General features: G+C 52.2%; 2 protein-coding genes across 4 annotated transcripts in view; one reads left to right on the forward strand and one right to left on the reverse strand.

The window, feature by feature from the left end:
* The window catches only part of Cerk (ceramide kinase), a 43379-nt gene extending 34561 nt beyond the window's left edge, over nt 1–8818 (forward strand). The window contains exons 9-13 of the mRNA XM_041672092.1: nt 1872–1977; nt 2650–2726; nt 4008–4213; nt 5023–5231; nt 6326–8818. Coding sequence (XP_041528026.1) covers nt 1872–1977; nt 2650–2726; nt 4008–4213; nt 5023–5231; nt 6326–6380 — 653 coding nt within the window. The 3' untranslated portion in view covers nt 6381–8818. The remainder of the gene's footprint in view (nt 1–1871; nt 1978–2649; nt 2727–4007; nt 4214–5022; nt 5232–6325) is intronic.
* Nucleotides 8819–10145: 1327 nt separating this feature from the next.
* The window catches only part of Gramd4 (GRAM domain containing 4), a 77539-nt gene continuing 64922 nt past the window's right edge, over nt 10146–22762 (reverse strand). For all 3 annotated transcript variants that reach the window (XM_041672390.1, XM_041672391.1, XM_041672389.1), the window contains exons 8-19: nt 22014–22105; nt 20796–20887; nt 19730–19778; nt 18444–18515; nt 18005–18048; nt 17829–17938; nt 17573–17727; nt 15646–15790; nt 14748–14841; nt 13898–13982; nt 12744–12812; nt 10146–12357 (exon numbers count right to left, since the gene is read on the reverse strand). In XM_041672390.1, coding sequence (XP_041528324.1) covers nt 12253–12357; nt 12744–12812; nt 13898–13982; nt 14748–14841; nt 15646–15790; nt 17573–17727; nt 17829–17938; nt 18005–18048; nt 18444–18515; nt 19730–19778; nt 20796–20887; nt 22014–22105 — 1112 coding nt within the window. In that variant the 3' untranslated portion in view covers nt 10146–12252. The remainder of the gene's footprint in view (nt 12358–12743; nt 12813–13897; nt 13983–14747; nt 14842–15645; nt 15791–17572; nt 17728–17828; nt 17939–18004; nt 18049–18443; nt 18516–19729; nt 19779–20795; nt 20888–22013; nt 22106–22762) is intronic.

A 22762-nucleotide genomic window follows, 5' to 3' on the forward strand; every position in this document is an offset into this window, starting at 1 on the left:
AAACTGTAAAGTTTCACGACTCCGAGCACCAGAACCCACCTCTCTTCCCATGAGAGGACACTGTGGGGTGGCAGAGGCACAACATTTAGCCAGCCCTTCCAGAAGAAAATGGCTCTGGGTGCTGAGCAAACAGTGACTATGTCCACATTGAGGTACTGCGCCTGCCCCTCTGCTGGAATGGGAAGCTCCTGATGGTCCAGAGTCTCAGGCCAGTGCCTTCACTCTTGGTCCTCTCGGAACACATCTGAGGAGCCCCATCCTTCCTCTCAGGCGAAGCAGCTCTGGTCTGTGTCCCCACCACATTACAGTCCTTTCGGAGCCGCTTGAGGGTGTTAGCACACGCCCATTGATGTTGGTGTTTGGCTGCCGTGAGGTGGAAAATATCCACTGTACTGGGCAGCTGGGAGCTATACGAAGGAGAGCATGGCGTGAAATGGAGAATTCCCTCCTAGACTCTCAGACATGCCAGGACTGGCCGACTGTAGCTGAGGTGGGAAGCTAGGGTTCAGAAAGAGGCTTCTGCTTGTGACGAGACAACTGTCCCCAGTGTCCTATTAGAGCTCAGTGTTGCACACCACACACAACTACCAGACTACTCACCGTGGGTCCGCTCCTCTAGGGTGCTGGACACCGGACATCTCCTGGGGCCCACCGGGAGTAAGTGGAAAGAGAAGGTAGTGCCAGCATGCAGACAGAGGCAGCAGAAGCCCATGATCCAGAGCCATTCTCCACAGAGTTACCCTTGCGTGCTTTTGGACCTAGAACCTGGCATAGGGGACTAGCACCTGAGGGCCACCCAGAAGAGGTGGAAGGAGCCAGGACCCTCCTCCCCGGAGGACAGGTGCTTGTGGCCTTGTAGGTGAGGCCTCGACAAAGTGGAGCCTAGCCCCTGTGTGGAATGGAAGGGTTTGGTGTACTAGGGGTTAGCTGGGGTGAATGCCTCAAGGCGAGCATCGCATCCCAACATACATAAACTAGACAAAGAGGTCGTGCAGGACCACAGCAAGCCCAGCTAGACTCAGAGCAGTGGTCACCTAAGACTTGTAGGGCAATACCTGGACTCTCCCGTGCCTTCTGCCCACTCTCTGCTATCAGAGGCCCAGTGGTCCACCCTGCTAGCCTTGCCCATCCTGACACACACCATGCCATTGTCACCATGGATAGCATGGCACAGCAGGCCCTTTAGGAGACAGGCAGTACCACCCTGACCTTGGTCCTAAGGTCATCCAGGAGAACTCTAATGTTGTGGATAACAACTCTGGCAGGGGTTAAGCACACAGGAGGCAGGGGCATTGCTGACTACATTTACGAGGGTAGTAGAGACCCTGAGCCATCAGGTCACACAGGGCACACCACTGAGTTCATGTAAGATCACTGTTGCCGAGTACCCTGCTTTGGCAACTTGAAGGTAGCCTGGATATGTGGCTAAAACTCTGACCGCACCTCTCCCCGGCAGCTTTGCTGTGGTGCTGTTCCTTGGGCCACGGTGGGGAGGGCAGAATCTGCATCTCCTTCTGGTACAGTAGCAGTGTCGCATGCACACTTCCCCCTGCAGACGGGTCAGCTTCCTAGAAGTCTTTCCTTTTTTAAGAAATTATTAGATTGTGTGCCTGAGCATCGCATACATGTCTGGTGCCTATGGAGGTCAGAAGAGGCGTCAGATCCCCTGGAACTGAAATTACATATGGTTGTGAGCCACCATGTAGGTTCTGGGAATCCAACCTGGGTCCTATGGAAGGACAGCCAGTGCTCTTGTCGGCTGAGCCACCTCCCCAGACCCTTGTCTTCTTGGTGATGGTGGTGGTAGTATGTAAGGACCCTCATAACCAGGCAGTGACATGTGGTTCTTTCTTGATTGCTTTTCTTCCCAGGGTTGAAAACCTTTCTCTCTCATCAATACTATGAAGGGACAGTGTCCTTCCTCCCAGCGCAGCACACAGTGGGATCTCCACGGGACAAGAAACCTTGCCGGGCTGGGTAAGCAGGTGCATTTCCACGTGGGTTCCCACTGTAAATGACTTGATGTGTGCAGGGCTGTTTGGGAGACTGTTCCTGGTAGGACAGGGATGCAGAAGGACTTTCTAAACACAGAGGGAAGCCCCTAAGTTTCACAGGTTTGCGTAGGGCTTCCCAGTTCACCGATGCTTCCAGAAGAGCTGGCTCAACAGTCCCATCCTGGAGATGTGCACAGCAGCTATGTCCTTGCAATGGTGCAGACTCAAGGCGCAGGTTCGAGACTAGGCCGGCCGCACCCGCACCTAGATGAGAAGTCTGCACTGAGTCAGTGGCTCAGCTCTGAGTTACTTACTGCCCGGAGCATAGGCTCGTCACACTTGTTACCTGAGGTAAAGGCGTTTTCACTCTAAGGATGCTTGGTAGATTTTTCGCGTCACCATTGATGCATCCCAAGCTAGGCAGTTAATAAGTCCCAGAGGTGTCTGCAAGCTGATTAATGGGTGTGAATTTAGGTCTGATCTTGAGAGTTCAAAAAAGTAGTCTGCTGAAGAATTGCGGTTGACGCCTTTGAAACTTGAGCCTTTTCATTATCTACAAAGAGTTTAAATGCTTTTCTGTGTGTGGGGACCAGGGGCTCCGTTGTTGAAATGTACAATCATGCACTAGAGACACAGTGACCATGCTGTCTTCCAGGTGCTTCGTGTGCAGGCAGAGCAAGCAGCAGCTGGAAGAGGAACAGAAGAAAGCCCTGTACGGCCTGGAGAATGCCGGTAATCTTCCCAGTGTAGTCTTGAGTGTGGCTCTCAGGGCATGGCCTCTTCTGGCTGTCCGCCTTATCTCCCGCTTTTCCTGGTTATACTGTGTTAGTTTTAGCTCTAGCTCTAGGCAGCAGCGAATCACTGCAGCTTTGGAGATGCTAGGACACCTAGATATTCGTGACAAGGCCTTCGATTGCTGTCACAAGGCTGACCAGAGCCAAGGCATTGCCGTTCCAGCTGCTATGGAATATGGATTGGCAGGTACCCTGTTTGGGCTTGGCTGAATGAGGGCCTTCTGCTCTAGTTACAAGGACTTGGTTACACCCCTACCCTGAAGAATGGCAGCTACTGTATGTGGATAAGTGGGTGTGTCACCTGCCCGTAGCACTGTCTATGGCCTCTGAGATTGGAGTTTTATGGAGTATTCACCTGCGAGCTGTTGTTCTTTAAATCTGTGGCAACCATTCTTAGCCTATATAGTCATATAGAGAGAGCTGGCAGGCCAGATTAACCCCTGCAGAGGTCTGCTCTACCAGGCTTTTTCTTTTGGGACACCAACCAGCTCCCAAACCATGACACGGAGACTTAGTATTAGTTATGGATGCTCAGCCTAGCTTCGGCATGTTTCTGGGTAGCTCTTTTAACTTAAGTTAACCTGCTTCTCTTCATCTACCTTTTGCCTCGTGGCTTTTTACCTTTCTTCCTTTGTCTATCTTACTTTCACTGCTTCTCGGGTCTGGCTGGCTGCTGACTGGTTTCTGGCCCTGGCGTGCCCTTTCCCCACCCTTGTTCTCTTCTTTCTTCTTCTTCTTCTCTTCCTCCTCTTCCCCTGTCTCACATAGACTTCTGTTTATTCTCTCTGCCTGCCAGCCCTGCTTTTATCTCTCCTGCCTGCCTATTGACTATTCAGCTTTTTTTAAAAAAAACCAATCAGGTGCCTTAGACAAGCAAAGTGAAACACAACACATCTTGACATAATTAAACCCACATCACCAAACAAATGCAGCATAAATGAGTATAACACATCTTTGCCCAGTTAAAATAATATTCCACAACAGCCTACTCACCCTTGTTAAACTGCTGTCCAAAAGCGCTTTTACAGGGAGTAGGGAAATGACCTGCTCCCACAAGACCTGCTTGGGTCCTGAGGTGAGTGGGTAGTTCCATGGTATGTAGTCAGGCCAGAATGAAAGCCAAGAGCCAGAGCAAGAGGGAGAGTGGTCCAATCCCTTGCCGCTGTGCCTCTGCCTCTGCCCCACATGAACCGTGGTGCCCATCCGTTGTCCACCACAGAGGAAGTGGAAGAGTGGCAAGTGATATGTGGGAAGTTCCTGGCTATCAATGCCACCAACATGTCCTGTGCGTGTCCCCGGAGCCCTGGGGGCCTGTCCCCAGCTGCCCATCTGGGAGATGGATCTTCTGACCTCATCCTCATCCGGAAGTGCTCCAGGTTCAACTTCCTGAGATTCCTTGTCCGGCACACCAACGCGGACGATCAGGTAGGGTCATTGACATTTGGGCAATCCCTGCCCCGCTAGTTGGTAGGCTCTGTTAACTGCAAGGAGAGATCATCTTTGGATGTGCATTTCATACTGTCAACCTTACCTGTTCCTTCATGTAAATTTCATTTCAAAATAGAAATCTAGGGCCTGGAGGGGTGGCTCAGCAGTTAAGAGCACTGGTAGTCCTTGCAGAGGACCTGGGTTCAATTCCCAGTACCCACACGATGGCTCTCAGTTGTCTGTAACTCCAGTTCCAAGGTACCCAATATCTCTTTCTGGCCTTCATGGGCACCAGGCGGGCACATCATGCATAGACATATATGTAAGCAACACCCCAAACATACGATTAAATAATTAACTTTTAAAAATAGAGAATCCTACAAATTACCACTAATGAATCATATGGTTCTTTAGAGTACTCATATCTGTAGAGGATTTTTAAATATTGTGTGTGTGTGTATCTATCTGTTTGTCTATCCGTGTGTGGGTATAAGCATGTGAGTTCAGTTACCTGTAGAGATCAGAAACATTGGACCCCCTGGAGCTGAAGTTGCAAGTAGTTGTGAGCCACCTGATGCGGGTGCTGGGAACCAAACTTGGCTCTTTTCCAAAAGCAGTATGGGCCCTTAGCCCCTGCGCCATCTCTCTAGCCTCAGATTTGAGACATCAAAGGTATCAGCAGCTGTCTGACGCTCCTGGGAGGGCTGCGTGCATACTGTCTGTAAGATGTCACATGGGGAGGACTGGTGGCTTGGAAGGTTGGTCTCACTGATGGGCTGGCGCCCCCACGACGTTTGCCTCGGCAGTTTGACTTCACTTTTGTCGAAGTTTATCGAGTCAAGAAGTTCCAGTTCACATCGAAGCACGTGGACGACGAGGACAACGACCTGAAGGAGAACGGGAAGCAGGGATTTGGGCAGATCTGCACAGACAGCCCCACGTGCAGCTGCTCGCCCTCTCGAAGCTCCTGGAACTGTGATGGGGAGATCCTGCACAGCCCTGCCATCGAGGTCAGGTAAGCGGGTGGGATGCCAGATATCAGCAAGAGCTCGCTGGGGTTTGTGGCAGAAAACAGGAGGCGTTGCTTCCCCGTGGCCTTATGCCGGGTGTGGAAGCTGTGGGATCTGAAGTTTGCATGGGGCAGCGCTGACTCTGTGGTGCTGGATTTTACAGGCATATCCGTGGGGTTTTCAGGCTCCTCTGTTCTTGTTTCTTTCTCTCCTATACTCTGCATTCTGTCCCTGGTCTCGGTCTCTGTCTGTCATATTCACACACACACACACCCCAGTTAGAAAAATAACCAAAAGTAACTGGCTTCATGAGTACTTCCTAAATGCTGGATCTCCTCAATTCCCTCACAAAGTATCTTGCCTTCATGGTCAAGGATAAGTGTACAAGGTAGAGATGAGAAGCACCAGGCAGGAGCCTGAGGTACTGGGAAGAGTATCCCGAGGCTGTCAGAAAAAGAGGGAGGTGGAGTCTCAGAGGGGCCTGGAGAGGTCATACAGCCTTGGGGACCTCAGAAGTTTAGAGTGGCCAGTAAGCGCAAGAGGCCAGAGCCAGATGACTGGCTCTGAGTGACTTTGCCCATTCAGTCACCTAGGTTCCCAAGGGGAGCTCAGAGTCACTCTGAGCCAAGCTTCAGAACACAGGTTACCCCTGTAACTCATAGACTAGGCCTGAGTGCCCAGCATCCAAGCTATGAGTAGGCTGGGGGAGGCTCGCTTGCATGTTCACTGTTGCTGGGGGGAGGGGGCATTTCTTCCCTAACATGTGTTATAGGGATAGAACCCAAGAGAAGAGAGCAAGCGAAGTCTTTCTCCATAGGGAGAATAAAGCAAGCTGTCTTTTGAAAACAGGCTATTGATTTAGTGTGGTTGTGCACATTTGGAGACTAAGGTAGAACCCCAAGAGAAGAGAGCAAGCGAAGTCTTTCTCCATAGGGAGAATAAAGCAAGCTGTCTTTTGAAAACAGGCTATTGATTTAGTGTGGTTGTGCACATTTGGGGACTAAGGTAGAACCGTAGGATTCTGGGAGGTGAGGGGCTCAGGTCGGCTGTGAACAATGGAACACACGTGCAGTTGAAATGCAGCTGTTTATCTCTGCAGGGTCCACTGCCAGCTGGTGCGCCTCTTTGCTCGGGGAATCGAAGAACAGTCCTAAGCAAGAATCCCAAAGCTGAGAAGCCGTCTGCCTTGAGCTTGGGGAGTGTGAAAACTACTTAAGAAAAATTCGACAGACCAATTATGTTGATACATCCATCTAAACTTAGAAATTTATTTTTGATAGGTAAATCTTGGTTTTAGAAAAGACAGCTTTGTCAACAATTCTGTATCCATACCTGGCACCCTCACCTCGGTTCTATGTGCATCTGAGTCGCTTTTCATATATCTTGTTCTCAGCAAAGGCACTTGCTGGTTTGGCACGTGGCTTGCTAGATTTTAGCCACGCTGACCACGCAAATTTCAAGACAGCCCTTTAGTGGCTATACTGCAATAATTTTAGGGACATTATAATATTAATACTTGCCAGGAATCAGGTTACACCATCTGGACACACGGGTAACGACCCAGTCACTCTGAGCCCTTTGTGAGACTTTCTCTGGAGTTGTTCGTGACCAGGTTTGGGAAAGTAGATGGCTCTCTTTGCCTTCACTTTACACCTCCATTTCTGATCAGGATGTTGCTATGTGGCCCCTGTCGTATGCCACAACCGTAACTCAACACAGTGAGGTCCTCTGCACAGCTGCACCTCCAGAACGGGGCCACAACACTGCGAGAAGACACCCAGGGTGACGCCTCATCCTCAGGATTCCCCACATCTGCCGCCGTCACAGCTGCGTCCTGTGAGACAATCCAGCAAAGTACCCACTGGAAGTTTCGTTCCGTCAGCCCTGGTAGCCAACACACTCTGGCCCGAGCAGTCTGTCAATCACTGGCCAAAAGGAGGTTCCATTTGGAAGCAAAGCACTTGGCACAGCTGGGCTCTGGTGGGTGGGGGGTGGGCAGAGGGCAACTGGCATGCACAGAGGGTACATTGGGGATTTTATACCACCCTCAACCTGAGTGTCAACAGTGGAGTGGCGGGTTATCCCAGGTCGCCCCCGGGTACTTTGGTGCAAGCCCTGTGTCTATTTCCAGGGTCCACATCCATTCTTCCCTGTGGGTTCTATTCTGTGTACTTATCGACAGCTTGCTCCTTGTCTATCAAAAGGGTATATAATCCATGTCTTGGCTGTTTGCTTTGTCTCCACAAGGGGACTTGTAGTTGCTCTGGCGGAAGCCCTGGGCTCATAACAAGTTTCCTTTGAAGGCATTCCTGACCCAGGAGCTTCTCAGCCACACACTGTGGCCTGTGCTGTGTCTCCAAGTGGATGCATCTGAGAAGAATATGCAGCATAAACTTGGATTGCGAAGGGGGAGGGGCACTGACTGTTACAAGAGTAGGTTTTAGGTTCTGTACTGGGGAAGGAATGCATCTCGTGCAGGTCCTATTAGTCAGTCACTACAGAGTTCTGCAGGCTGCCCGTTTCTAGGTGCTTTGGCATGGGCTTCTGTTTTGAAGCCATACATGAAATTCTCTGTTTAGTATTCAGTCCCATCCAGACAAAAGGGCAGCTGTAAAGGCGGCCATGTTTAGGGACCATGGTAAAGGTAACCGGGTAGTGGTGCTAGTTAACGACCGATGGTCAAGGGGAAAGCTGGGTAGAGAGGACATGTACCTAGCAATTTCTATCCGGGTCTCTTCCTGGATAGGCAGGACCCAGAGGTGTGAGACGAGCAGCTCTTTGAAGTAGGTAGGTAGCCCTGGAGCAATGTAGAGCAGACACTGGGGTGGCCACCTTGCTGTCCGTCCATCCCGGCATTCTAGAGGGGCTCAGGACCTGAGGCAGCTGTGGGTGCTCCTGGCTCTCAGGAACTGTACTCTTCTCACAAGGATTCAGGTCTCCATTGGCCCTGTTACACGCTGCCCACGCCCTGGTTCACCCCTGCCACTGCCAGCTCTGGAGGAGGGGATCCAGGTAGAGGACATTTTGTTGGTGCTTAGCAGTGCAGGCCATGTTCAGAATCTAACTTTGGCACTATCATGGAGCATCGTGAGTGTCAAGACCCTTACAACCCTTGACACTTGTACACAGGATGGGCTGGAGCCCCCTGACATTCCCAAGCAGTCGGCTATGGTCTCCATGATGCTTTTTAGATGCAATAGCCCAACCCCAGGCCTTAGGTATTTTAGGAGAGAGAGAAAAACAAACAAACAAAAAATAAATAAACAAGCCAGGAGTAAAGATCAGACAGTGGCAATTTAGGATCCTGTAGGGGTCTGGTCCATATTCTAATTCCCTCTGTGGCCCACTGGTGCACAACAATTAGGCAGCAGTCATATGCAGCAACTTCTTCTTGTTTATGAAAATGAAGCAGCGGGGGTGGGAAGCATCTGGCTTCCCACCGCAGCTGCTTCAGTCCGTGTACAATCTCTTGAACTGGGAGCTCTGGCATGAGGCTGGCCCAATATGCTTCCTGATCTTGCTGGCTTCAAGATTAGCAAGGCATATTTGATCTGATATGTTTGAGACGACAAAAAAATAAAGTTAACTTTGGGCAGAATTTGGCGTTTTTCCCTCTTTTTTTTTCCCCCACAAGTTCTTATTTTCAAAACAGATTTTAAGAAAACATAGTTTAGAGAAGCCGTGCTAAGAGGCTGAGTGACCGTGCCCTCCCTGAGAGATCTGGCCGTCCCTCACCCCAGCCTGGGTCACTCTGCTGCCAGTCTAGCCTCGGAGGAGTCCCTGCCTGGGATGGGTCTCACACAGCAGATTTATTTAGCTAGGAGGTTCTGCCATTTGCCTGAAAGAAACGCCCCAGGTGTGGCTTCGTACCTCAGCCTTGGCGCCCCAGCTGTGCTCACACAACAGTTGTGCCAGGTTGAGCATGGGTACCTGCGTCCCTACAGCCATGGTGGCGCATGTCTGGGTCACATCCATGCGCCCTCACCTATTCCACTTGGCCTAAGGAAACCAGATGAGGGGCTCAACCAGGACCAGGCATGGCGGTGCCTCACAGTTGAGAGGCTGCACCACAGGTGCAGGAAGGACGACCGCAGAGGGGCAGGGAAGGCGAGTGGAGAGTGACTGGACAGTCACAGTGGGTGTGTTCTCAGGAGAGCTGAGGGTACTATTTGACAAGTTCCCAGGGAACTCTGACTGTGCTGTATCCCAGCATCAAAGCGGGTGTAAGCTATGGATGGAGTGACAGAAATAAGATAGATGGATGGATGGATGACACAGATGTGTATGGAAGGATGGATATAAAGATGGGTCAGTAGATGGATGATGTGTGGGTGAATGGACAGAACATACAAACGTCCAACCTCCTATGGCCACATTCCTGAGTACCCACTGGTCCTAGTCCCTTTCCAAAGAGGTCTTGGTAGCCCCTGCTTACTAGAAGCTCATTTGGGATGCGGTGGGGACAGGCACCATTAGTATGCCTTTCCAGGTTTGACTCTCAGGTTTCCTCGTATCCCTGTGTCCGATGTCAGCATCTGAATCAATAAAGTCATAGCGTTGCTAGAGACCTTTCTGCTCAAGACCCCAGGCTGGCAAAGACCACCGCTCAACAGGGCCAAGGCTTATACCGCAACCCCAAGGCATTGCCTGGTCCAGACACCCCCTCACATTACCCAGACGAGTCACCTCTCCTCTGGATTGTCTTCTGGGACCCAGGGACTATCTTCTGTTCCTAGCATCCCTCACACCACGCAGTAGAGCAAACAGCACCCACTTCCAAGGCCCCACGCCTTCATTCTCCCAGGTGTTTTTGTGCTGAACCCTGCTGCAGTGTTAGCCATGAGGACTCAGTTATTCTAACAACCAACACCTATACATTCTGCCAAAAAACAGAGGCCCCCCCAAGCCTTAGCTTAGAGCATTTTGGGTTTATTAAATAAAAATTATAATTTATACAAGACTTTGTATCTAAACAAGATTTTTCTTTAAAAAAAAGTGAGAGGATTTTTTTTCCTGCCAGTTCTTTATAGAATATGATCCTTTTGTAGAACAAAAGTTACACCAATAACAATTATGTACAGATCCAAAACAGACTCAAGCTTCAGACATACAAAATTGAACATTCTAGGTCAGTGATTAGTCAGAAATTAAATACCTGCTCAGACCACACAATCCAGTACAAACCCCAGTGTGTCTAACAGCCTAGGGCCTGCACAGGCCCCTGGCCCAGCCCTGTCCACCATGGGCCAGTCTTCATCTCTCTTTCCAAGAGAAAGAGACTCAAACTAAACCACTTGGTCCACCCTAAAAGCCTATTCAAGGCCTCTGTGTGGCACCCCAGTGACAGTATTCGCCAGCCTGGGCACTGTCAGGGTCCAGAAAGCATTAACCGCCACGTGTGCTTCACCCATATGTGTGTATCAGCCATACAGCCATCTCCAGTGACAAGTCATAGGCCACACTTCCTCCCCTCTGGCATGTTGGGGTGCCACCAGGTCCCCCCTTATCGCACTCCATGCTCTTCAGAGCATGAGAATATTACAGGGCCCCAAGCCTCTGTTTAGACTCTTCCATCCATGTACCCGGAACTATGTGGCCTTTGTTGCACATTGGGGTGGTATGTGTGCTTGATCTGGCTGTCTGGCAAGCCTTTCCCAACCCCAGTGTGTGGCCTGAAGCCCCTGGAAATGGGGTGTCATGAGCCCAAGCCACCGGGCCTCATACCCACACCAGCAAATGAGGATTGGCGCAAAGGTAAAAATTACATTTGAAAAATGATACAAAAATAAGAAAAACAGCTTGCTCTCTGTAAAAAATATAATCTTCTGTTTCTTCAAAAAAAAAAACAATCTCAGTGACACCTGAAGGACTCAGGACAAGCTGAAGGAACCAGAGTGATCCACCCAGAAAATGCTAAGGTGGGGTGGTGATTGTACCCTTCAGAGGCCCAGGCCTGCAAGATCACCCACCCCTGCAGTCTCCACCTTTGTTGGGGCAGGAAGCGTGGGTAGGGCGGGGTCTGCCTGGCCTTGCAGAGCGTGTAGGAAGGAAGGAATACTGTCAGATGTTAGAGGTACAGGGCAACTCGGCCCCTGACCCCTAGTCTCTTCCCACACAGGGCCCTCCCCTCTCCCTGGTAGCCCCTCAGCCCAGCTCCCTGAACCACCCACCCCATTACTCAGAGCGGCTGCAGCCTGGAGGCCAAACGCCAGCCAGACTCCCACTGATGTTCACTGAACAGCAGCTGGAGTGGAGAATGCCCTCAAAACCTTACTGAAGAGCAAAGTGTTAAAAAGGTGTGCTTTTGCCAACACGCCACTCTGGACCCTCTCTGGCCATCAACTACTGGTCTGGTCTCTTGGCTGGAGTGTCAAGCCAAGATGGGTCAGATGAGTGACAAGCTCAGGCCCAGACACCAAAAATGGAGGAGGAGGTACCCCAAACACCAAGCCCAGAGAGGCCCTACGTACAGTCTTGCAGTGCCCACAGTAGGTCCAACATGGAAGGAGGGTCTGAGGGCCATGTGAGATGACTGGCCATTTCTTCACTGGAGAGGAGCCTCCCCACCACTCCTCTCTGTCTTACCATTCTGGCAAGAAGGGGTCACAACCACTCCCAGCTATGGCTTTGATGGAAAAAAGCCTCTAGCCTCTGGAGAACAGGGGTCATGGGATCATGGAGTCTCTCAGGATGGCTGGTGCTGGGTCTGTACCCAGGCCAGGACGGAGAGTGAGGAGCTGTGCTTAGCAGGGCCTGAGGATGAGTGTCTTGTGTGCCATCCTTCAAACAGGTTAAGAGGATCCTCTGCCCACCTGTGTCCACAGGTGTCCACGAAGGTGCTTTACGTGCTCAGCACGGGCCAGCCCGGCACCATCCAGGTGAGTCCCAGCCCTTCGGGTCTGCAGGACCCAGACCACCATAACCAGCCACAGTCCAGGAGAATTATTGCCAAAGATCATGAGGACATCCCGTCCGATCCTCTACCCATTGATTAGCCAGGGTTCCAGCAACACCTCAGAATCAATACTAGCTGTCACCACCAGAGGCTGCTGCAGACGTGATTTTCATGTACTGGCTGAAAATGGTCTCAAAGGCTTCGTCTCTGTGCACCATGGCACCAAACACCAGGGGCTGGGGGAAGAAACGGAAGGGGGATGGGTGGGTGAGCACTTCGTCGCCAGGCTGGGGCTAGAATGGACCCTGTCAGATCAGGACAGCAGCCTGGCAGGGACAAATGACCACATACTCCTCTCACCCGGAAGGCTCCAGCTGAGAAGAGGACTGGGCCTTTCCTCCTTGGAAGGATGCAGGATCCATTCCCTCTGGGACCCACCAACCTGTCTATCCTGTAACTACGGTGCCTACCCAAGCTGACCTTCCTGAACCTTGACTCCGTGTAGCAGGTTCCTGAGGGAGAAAGGAGCCTCTTCCCAAACTGAAACCACATCCCAGGGAGGCTCACTCAGGTCCCTGGTGACAGATGGGGAAGGGGGTGAGGTCATCTGCCAGGCACTTACTTTCTGGGTTGATGGTGTTGATACAGCAATTCCCATGCCTGAGCCAGGGAGGACGGACAAGACTTTATACTGAAAGGCAAACACAGCCATCACCAATCAGCCTCTCCCAGGGAAGGGGTGAAACCAGTGCCCTACGAGCCCAGGGCACTCTCCTCTGCCAGGCACACAGACACCAAGACCTGTGGAGACCTTGGACATCTCAGCCACAGAAGCTAAAAGGGCTGTGTCTCCTGATTCTGAGGTGTCTCCCACCCACTCCCAGGGGCTGATTGTCTGTAGAAAGCCACCTGTGAGCATGGCTGGTCCCTAAGGGTAGGCTAGGATGATCATGGCCCTGACTAAACCTGTAGGAGTGACCATACAGCCATGGGCTGAACCAAGGAAACAGGAAGACCCCATCTAGTACAGGGACTATTCACATCTAGGCTACTGGCCTGCACCCAGGCTCCTCAGATGGGGAAGCTGATTGGCTCCATACTCAATAGATTCTTCCTGTTCCAGAGAAGAAGACCCCCCATGAATGCCCACTCCGCATATAGAGTGTGGGCACTCTAGGGAAACTGCTGAGCCTCACTCTGTGGATACAAACATCTGTGTGCTCACTCGTAAGAATCTGTGACAGGAGCTCAACGTCTGGGGGCCGTGGGGGGGGCAGTCTCAGACATAGGTGGAAGTCTGTGACAGAACTCCAACTCTCCCTTCACGACACAGCAAGGGCTAGGATGCAGCTCAGTTGGCAGAATGCTTGCTGAGCATGTATGATTCCTGGGTTTGATTACCAGCAGCACAAAATAAACTGATTCAAGGTCAGCCTGGACAACATGAGATCCTTTTTCCAGTTGGGGGCGGGGGGTGGGGCACAGTTGGTCAGGCAAACCTCACTGTTACCCTTTTCTGTATGTGTAACAGTGTCCGGCCCAGCTGCTGACTCCCAGGACTATGGGAGAAGGGAGACTGCCCTGTGGCCCAAGGTACACAACTCTCTCAGAAGGAAGTTGACAGGGCTCTGCACGGAGACTTCCAGAAGACAAGGTGCAACACTGGTGGCAGCGGCACCCAAAGACGTCTCTAGATAGCATCTCCCCCAATCCAGGAATCATCCGCAAACCTCTCCACCCCAGGCTGGGAGAGTAGTGGGATGGGTGTGCACCCACCTTCTGGATGTCTGTGATGTCCATCAGCTTGATCACCTTGTTCCTCTTGGAGGACCCAGACTTGGAGCTCTCGAAGCACAGATAACTAGTCAGGGAAGAAATGCAGAGGCACGAGATAGCAGCCAGAGCGGAGGGGCTCCTGCTACGGAGGGTCCTCCCCGACTGCCTCCACAGCCCCAGGGGATGGTCAGTGACCCACCACACTTAGCACCTGGAAGGAACTGTACAGCCTGCTCTGCGCTACATCTAGGCCTTTCTCTGCCAGAAGATGGAGCTGCAGGGAGGTGTCCTGAGGCCCCACCAGGCTCTCCCAGGCCAACCTCTTTGGCAAGGTGAGTAAAAAGGTACTTGGGGCTTTGGATACTGCTGCATGTATGGGAGATAGGATGGAAAGGGGCCCCCATGAGGATAACTGTATACCCTATTCCTGTTGTAACCCTCAAATCCCACGGGGATGCTGAGGTGTAGCAAGGACAAGGTGCTATGTCGTCCCACTTAGGGAAGAAATGCCAAAGCTACCTTTAGGGTAGCCTCAGACAGCAGGGAGTCATGGACTTAAAGGCCACTACTATAAAACCCCATTCCTGAGAGCTTATACCCTTGGCCATCTGAAGAGCCTTGACCCCACATAAGCATCCTAGATGAGAGACCCCTTCAGCTCAAGGGAGGCCAGTACTGGTCCAGGAATGGGGTCAGGAAGGCCCGACAGTTGGGTAGAGTGGGGAACAGAGCCTAAGCTGTAGCAACTGCAAAGCCTGCCTGCTGGACCTGGGCATGTGTCTGGGACCTGGGGAGGACCCTCTCCCACTTCCTCCCCACCAGTCATGCTTCAGCCTATGGCAACACTCACTTCTCTGTCACATACAGAACCCCGTTCCTGATGTAGTCCGTGGGCATCTTCCGGTCTCGGTTTATGAGGCAGCAACGCCAACCATTCTCACACACTGATGGAAAAAATGGATCTGGAATTTCCTTCCTCTGGAAATACCTGGGCCTTAACCTACATCGGTGCTAAAGTTGTGCCCACATCCATGAGGACCATCAGAAAAGGTCCAAGTGTGTGAGCTGATGGGGGCACAGTGCTCAACCAGCACGGGGCAGCCCTGGGTTCCATCCCCAGCACTGTGAGTATACACAGAGTCCACAGTGTGGGGAGTAGGCCTGCCAGGAGTGAGATCACCTAGTGTCTGAGGAAAGGGCCTTCCTTTAACAGTAACCAAATCAAGCTGTAGTCCTCACTACCTTAGGCAGCTTACCACACATCAGCTTGAAGATGCTCAAGAAAGGGGGCCAACCCCCAGACCCTGCATCTCAGCCACTTACTGAAAACTTTTCCAGAAGGCTGACTGCCTTGAGATACCTGCGGCAGGTGGTACACTCAAGTCAAAGTGCCAGAACACGCCTGGATAGGAAACAGGCTTCAGGCTTGTCTCTCGATGCTAATGATATGGGACTCCCCAGCAAGTGGGCAGAACTGAGCCCTACTCCCTCGAGATTCCTGCTTCAAGAAGGCCTACCTGAATCTATGCTGATAAAACAGGGCAGGGAATATGGTGTCATACTTCTTCCTGATTCCTAGAACAACCCAAGACCCCACTCCTATGAAACTTTCCTGGGAAGTAAGCCTGGGCCTTTTCCTTCAGCATGTCCTTGAGGCAGGTCACGCCTCCTGTGTGGGCTCAGACCCTGTCCTACGTATTTCCATCTACTCCGTGACTGGTTGGGTCATGAACTCATTGCACACTTACCTGCTAGCGGGCGCTCGTTTTCAGTCAAGTTAAAGATTTCATGGAAATTGCCCTTCTTGGTGCTGTGAAAGCGGCCAGCATCTTCATCCTTACTCAGACCAGCTGGAGCACTGGAGACGTAGCTCCGTGATGAGGTTGTCTGTAGCTGCCAACAGCACACAGTCCTGATCAGGCTCTGGGGAGAAGCAGCTGGAACCGCTGCTGGTGTTGGGACGTACTGGCCTCCCTGCCTATACCAGCAGCGAACTGACTAACTGACAGGCTCTGTTCCTTCAGGAGAATATGAGGTGCTGACCCTGCACTGGACAGAGTCCCCTTGCTGCCTGGGCTGGATGGGGGGGTGCGTTTTCCCCTGGAGATGCTCACAGTCTTCCCAGGCCCACAGTGCTGGACCTAAGCACACAAAATGCAAGGACACCGTTGCCTCGCATGGGTTCTGCACTAAAGCAGTTAAAACTGACATTTCAGAAGTCACCTGGCCACACAACTCTAGAAAATCAGTCACAACACAGCAGTGACCCAGCACCAGCTCACAGCAGGACAAGGGGCTTCCACGTGGACACAGTACCTTGTCATGCCCTGACAGCTGGCCAGAAAGGAAACAACAGATACACATATGACCATCACAAAGGAGAAAAGGGGGACATGTGATGTGAACTGGTAAGCAAAAAGAGCGGAACATAACTCAGCACAGACATATGGGGCGTGAGGGATACAAGCAGAAAAAGGAGGGCGTGGCCTCCCCCGGGACGTACCAGCCATATCCTAGCTAGTGCTACATGGTCTTAAGCCCTAGGAAGTCCCTGTCCCAGCCACTCCAGTGCTAAAATAGGCCAGTCAAGTGTTCCAAAAGGCTAAGCTGTGTCCTGGGTGACCTCTACCTGTGGGAAGAGAGTCAGCAGTGCTACTCCAGGCCTGGCTGCTCTGGCCTATGGCTGATCTGAGGTTCCCAACAATCTATGCTGTCCTGGACCCCAGAATCTGACCCTAAAACTCAACTAAGTGCTTCACTCCCACAAAAGTGTGTGTGTTGGGGAGGGGGGCGGTCACTGGGGCACTCCTTCCTGAGGGAACAATCCCATGGAAACTCTACAAACTTCTTACACATTCCTGAGAGTGCTGCTGGGCCTGAGCACCCTACCCACCTAGGACCCTGAGGAGAACACACCGGCCTACTCCTCCCAGGGCTGGCTGGGCCTGGGCACCCCACCCACCTAAGACCCTGAAGATAACACACCAGCCCACTCCTCCCAGGGCTGGCTGGGCCTGACATATGAAGGAGGCTGTGACAGGAAGAACCACTTTCCACCATCTATCTCAAAGGCTGTAAGGTCTGGGAAACACCAGGCTTCGAGAGAGCAGAAGTTACAGAGCCGGAGGTCTGGGTCCACCAGCTTCACAGTTCTGCCTTCGAGAGAGCAGAAGTTACAGAGCCGGAGGTCTGGGTCCACCAGCTTCACAGTTCTGCCTTCGAGTGAGCAGAAGTTACAGAGCCGGAGGTCTGGGTCCACCAGCTTCACAGTTCTGCCTTCGAGTGAGCAGAAGTTAGAGAGCCGGAGGTCTGGGTCCACCAGCTTCACAGTTCTGCCTTCGAGTGAGCAGAAGTTACAGAGCCGGAGGTCTGGGTCCACCAGCTTCACAGTTCTGCCTTCGAGAGAGCAGAAGTTACAGAGCCGGAGGTCTGGGTCCACCAGCTTCACAGTTCTGCCTTCGAGTGAGCAGAAGTTACAGAGCCGGAGGTCTGGGTCCACCAGCTTCACAGTTCTGCCTTCGAGAGAGCAGAAGTTACAGAGCCGGAGGTCTGGGTCCACCAGCTTCACAGTTCTGCCTTCGAGTGAGCAGAAGTTACAGAGCCGGAGGTCTGGGTCCACCAGCTTCACAGTTCTGCCTACACCTTCCTCGGGGCGGTGGGGGTTGGGGGACTCACCCTGCGGGACACGGTGGCACCAGCACGCTCCTTGAGCTGGGGGTCAGTGGGGAGGTTCTTCCAGATGATGTAGGGCGTATCGTACTTGGCTCGAAGTCTCGGGCAGCGTTTGAAGATGAAGTCAATTAGAAAAAACTTGATGCCAGCATAGAGGCCTGAGGGGAAAGCAGGGATACATCCATGCAGACAACGGGTGGGTGAACACCCTGGCCCATTTCCACTCACCATCTCCCAAGACAGTGGTATTTTTCCTTACCAACAGCGAGCCCCACCAGGCGGTAGGGGAAGAAGCAAGAAGCCAGGAAGGCGGCCCACAGAGCGACATACAGTTTCTGCGTGATCTCGGGTTGCACCCACATGAACAAGCTGGAAGGAAGATGGAGGTCAGACAGGGTGGTGCACACCACCCTCGCTGCGGGGACAGCCACTTACTTCTTGATCTTTTCCAGAATGTCTGCCATCTTGCCAAAGAGATTCTATATGAAGAAGAAACTGCAGTGACCACAAGCCCGAGTACCTGTCAGTCACACAGACACACCCAGAGGGCTCCAGGGACATACACAGCCCACACCTGCCGGAACCCTGCCACTGTCACTCCCGGTCTGGGGTTGTTTGGTCTAAAGTTAAGGCCACTGGAAATAACAGAACAGACAAGTTCAGCCCAACTTCTGAGAATGCTCAGCCCTGAATTCTAGGGGTGTTGAGCCCTGGTGGCAAAAGGCTCCGTTCTCATCAGGTCAGAGACGTTCCCCTGCCACCTCAACAGAGTGTGACTGATCGGCTAGAACAGGCATGGAACTTCAGGTCCACCTACAGCAGCCATGTGAGGGGTCTCCCCTCCTGTGGTAACGGGCAGGCTCAGCAGCGGTACCTGTGCTTTCTGGGCGACATCCAGTACCAGCTGGAACTTCTCAGACACGGTCAGATCTTCCTTGGCAGGTTCCTTCAGTCAAAGGGGAGAGAGAATTTTTCCACTGAAATTTAACAGTTCAGAAAAATTACTGACAAACAGCAGGAAGGCTCCTGGCCCCAGGGATCTGTGGGTCACTGCAGTCCCTGTACTGTCAGAGGACTGGATGTGAAGACATCTGCTGGGCTTGGGGTGGAATCTCCCCTTGTGCTTGCTGCCTTGACCCAGTGCAGAGGATGGGCAGGTTGTGGGGCCCCAGAGGGCGAGCAGACACAGTGGCAGACCAAGGCCCTGGCTCATTCCAACGCTATGTCTTGTCAGCATTGTCCTCTACTCCTTGACAGGTTGGGAAACTAAGGCCCAGGTCTGTAAAAAGTTCACATGATTCTTTATAGCAGTTCTCAACCTGTGGGTCATGACCCCTGGGGGGGGTGTCAAATGATCTTTTCACAGGGATCACATATCAGATACCTTGCATATCAAATATTTATATTACAATTCATAACAGTGGCAAAATTACTCTTACGAAGTAACGAAAATAATTTTATGGTTGGGTCACCACAACATGAGGAATTGTTTAAAAGGGTCGCAGCATTAGGAAGGCTGAGAACCACTGCTCTATTGCTTCAATAAGAGTCTCCTAAGGGTCTCCCAGTCCCAGAGCCTCCAAGGAGGTCCTTGGAGACCACCCCATTCCCTAGGTAGCCCACAGAATGTCACTTGTGCCCACAGGCATGGTGGCTTCCCTCTGCCCCACAGGCCCAACAGTCCTTTTAAAGCAAACTTCTGCCAATAATCAGATTTGAGGGGCCATGTGACCTCTGTCATAGCTACCCCCGCACCCCGTAGTCTAAAAGCACCCAGGGCCTTGCTAACGGGCAGGTGTGAGTGTCCCACCAGGCAGGGGCCAGACAGCCGTTCCAGCACCCAGGATGGAGACACAACGACTTGTGTGACATCCTGTCCGCCTCCCCACCCAGCGGGTTGTATGGGGGCTATAGTAGCTCCCTGTTTGCCCTGGCATCAATTCCAGAGAGAAAACAGCACCCAGGACAGATGGACAGGGCAATCTGCTTCTGGGCAGTGAAACTTGAGACAGCTGAGTGTCTGTGAGGGTAGCCTCCAGGAACTTAGGGCTGGCATGGCTGGCTGGGGCAGAAATCATCATCTAGACTCCCCATGGCGTGCCCCCAGGTTGTGAGTCCTGACCGATTAAGACAAAGGGACAATTTGCCGTCATGACTCACCACAGCTTCAGACACTTCTGGCACAATGCTCCATTGTATCCGCCAGCCCCTGAAAAACAGAAGCCACCCAAACCATGAAAACAGTGTCACCTTTGGGGAACAAAAGTCAAGCCTCCAGCTGAGTTATCAGCTAGAGTAAGGGTCTCTGCCCCTTCAGGGCTGGCTACCTAGAAGAGAGTCCTGAAGCTGCGCTGCTTGCCTGAGATCTTATTGGTCATGGTCATCCATGCTGGTTTCCCCTCTGCTGGGGCATATGCAATAGCAGCCATTGCTGATAAGGGGCTATCAGCCTATAGTAGCTACACTGTTTTGTTTGAACTCATTGTGCCCTCTGACTGGTCTGTTAATAAAGTTTTATTAACAACAATGCCTCTTAGTGGTGATTAGGGGCTGGAGACTAATGGGGACTTAGACTCCTTCAAAGGCATTTCAACGTGTTTCCTACAAATATCATTTCCAAATAAATCCCTGCAGCAGGCACAGAAGGGGATGGAGAGGACTGGTATGTGGATTTGTAATCCTTTCAGGGGCTGAGATGAAATCTGGAGTCAAGGGCTCTTCACAAGCCAGGGCAAAAAGCTAAGGTTCACTCCTAAGAGCAAGCACAGAAAAAGTCCAACCCGGGAGTGCAGGCAAGGGTTCATCCCAGATGGGGCTTCCCCAGGATGTTCAGTAAGGACATAGAATAACAGAGAGAAGGGTCTCCTCAGCCTTGGTGGAGTAAAGCGCCCATCACACAAGTATGCGTGTGTGTGCTGCTTACACTGTGAATTCCAGCTTTACCTGCTTTCTTCCCATAAACCAAGGATGTTTATGGGGTGCAGAGCCCTGTAGCTTTACCTACCCACCCCAGGGTTGGGGAGAATTTCCTGCCAAACACACAGCACCTCAGGGAGGGGTCTTGGAGGTGATACTGTAGCTCAGCCACCCACTGTCTGCTCACTGAAGGATCCAGAGCCTCTCAGAGCACACAAACAGCAGTACATGACACAGCCTGGGCTACACACAGCAGTATGGGAAACAGGCACACAGCACGGACATGTGCGATGCAGCCTGGCTCACCTACCTGGCGATGAGGTAATTGAGGGACAACCTCAAAATTGCTAGAAACAGGAACATGGGGATGGCCCAGCCATGCCACACAGCATTCATGTACACCTGAGGAGGAGAGGGAGGAAGGTCGGGGACATGGTTAGGCCAGCCAAACAGTAGTCTAGCACAAGATGCATCCTGCCTGCTTCTTCCCAGCAATAAGGTGACTCTTGGTCAGGGAGACCAGTCCCAGATCCCCAAACATCCATCCAGGTTGTTGAACAAAGGCATGTGGGTTGGGGGCAATCAGGAAGGCTGCTTCCAGTTTAAGAGAAAGGTCGGACAGTGTGTGGGAAGGCTGCCCTTTATGAGTAGGGATCAGAAGAGGATGGCAGGGCCCAGTAAAAATGTCTTTCCTGCCCCCAGTGTGGGTTCTGCCTGCTGTTGAGGAGGCTCACCACTGCCACAGACTGCAGGTGAGCTGCCACATGGAGCCCAAGGCCCTGAGTAATACTCAGACAGGGAAAGCCAGAAGGTGGGCCTAAACAAGAGTAAGTCTCTTAGGGAGACAGCATGAGGACCTCAGGCAGGGAAGCCTTGCAGAGCATCTGTGAGGAGGGCAGGGGAAGAGGACCTTGAGGTCCAGATGGGGTGGGAGCCCTCCCTCATAGCTTCAGCTGTGAGTGTACAAAGTGCCTGTCTCCCTGGTGGGCAGTGAGTCTCTGGGAGGGAACCAGAGGGTCTGACCCAAGGTTAGGGTTGTCTTAGGACCCTCCTAGGGTAAGAATAACTGGGCAACCCCTACAGATGGCTTCCTCCTCAGGAGGGCACTATCTCTGAATCCTTGGAAGGTGCTCAGGCTGTGGCTTCCTTCTGGCCAGGAGGCTTTAACAGGTAGATGGGTCGCCTGCAGCCTTCTGACACCACGCCTTGTCAGGAGCCTCCCTGGTACCACCACTGGGGTCCATGTGGCCAAGCCTCTGGTCACAACCAACAGTGAGCCAAGAGGCTTTTCCTGAGGACACAGCAATGAGGTACATGCCATGCAGAGGCAGCAGTCATTATGTCCCCATGGGTCTTTGATCTAAGATTGAGACCACTACACACACCCATAATGCTGATGGAGAAACTGAGGCTGAGCACATTCAAAACCCAAGGGAGAGTTTTGCCTGCGGGCTGTCGTCTGGGGGCCTCATGAGGAAGACTGGTTCAGGCTTGCTGTTGGCCCTCCCCAGCCTGTGAGAACACTCACGGTGAAGGCGATGGCAGAGGTGTAGATGGAGTACCAATCAGATAAGGCAGACAGGTTCTTCACAAAGTTAGTGACCGGCTTGGCACCACGCTCTGGGGGACAGAACAGACAACAATGGTCAGCACAGTGCTGGCCTGCTTCTTAGCACATGAGCAGGGTCATATGGGTCACCTAGCTAGAAGCAAAACTAGCTTGGTGATGCAAGACCCAATCCGCTGGAGGTCCCTGCTGCTCGTGCCCTTCCTGACCATTAACCATGGTTCCCACAGGGAGATGCCACCTGCTCCTAGCCCAGGCCCCCAAGTAGCAGGAAAAAGGGAATGGGAAGAGGCAGTGAGGATCGCAGCTGTTTGCACTCTGTGGGGCCCGAGGAGTATCAGAGAACTGAGCCATATTTCATCCTAAATCAGCGGTTCTCAACTGTGGGTAATGACCCCTTTCTCTGTCAAATGACCCTTTTACAGGGATCGCCTAAGACCACCAGAAAACACAAATATTTACATTACGATTCATAACAGTAGCAAAATTACGGTGATGAAGTAGCAGCAAAAATAATTTTGTGGTTGGGGAGGGCGGGTCACCACAACATGAAGAACTGTATCTAAAGGGTCATAGCATTAATGGTTGAGAACCACTACCCTAAATGCTGAGCAAGCTCAGTTCCCCATCAGCCCCCGAATGTAGAATGGCTCAGGCACAGGCACTACAAGCTTATCTTAGGGAAGACAGGGGAGGAGTTGTCCTTAGAT

Source organism: Microtus oregoni, unplaced genomic scaffold (assembly GCF_018167655.1).
Source record: "Microtus oregoni isolate MIOR12 unplaced genomic scaffold, Mior012 000022F_ref0000154, whole genome shotgun sequence".
Classification (NCBI taxonomy): Eukaryota; Metazoa; Chordata; class Mammalia; order Rodentia; family Cricetidae; genus Microtus; species Microtus oregoni.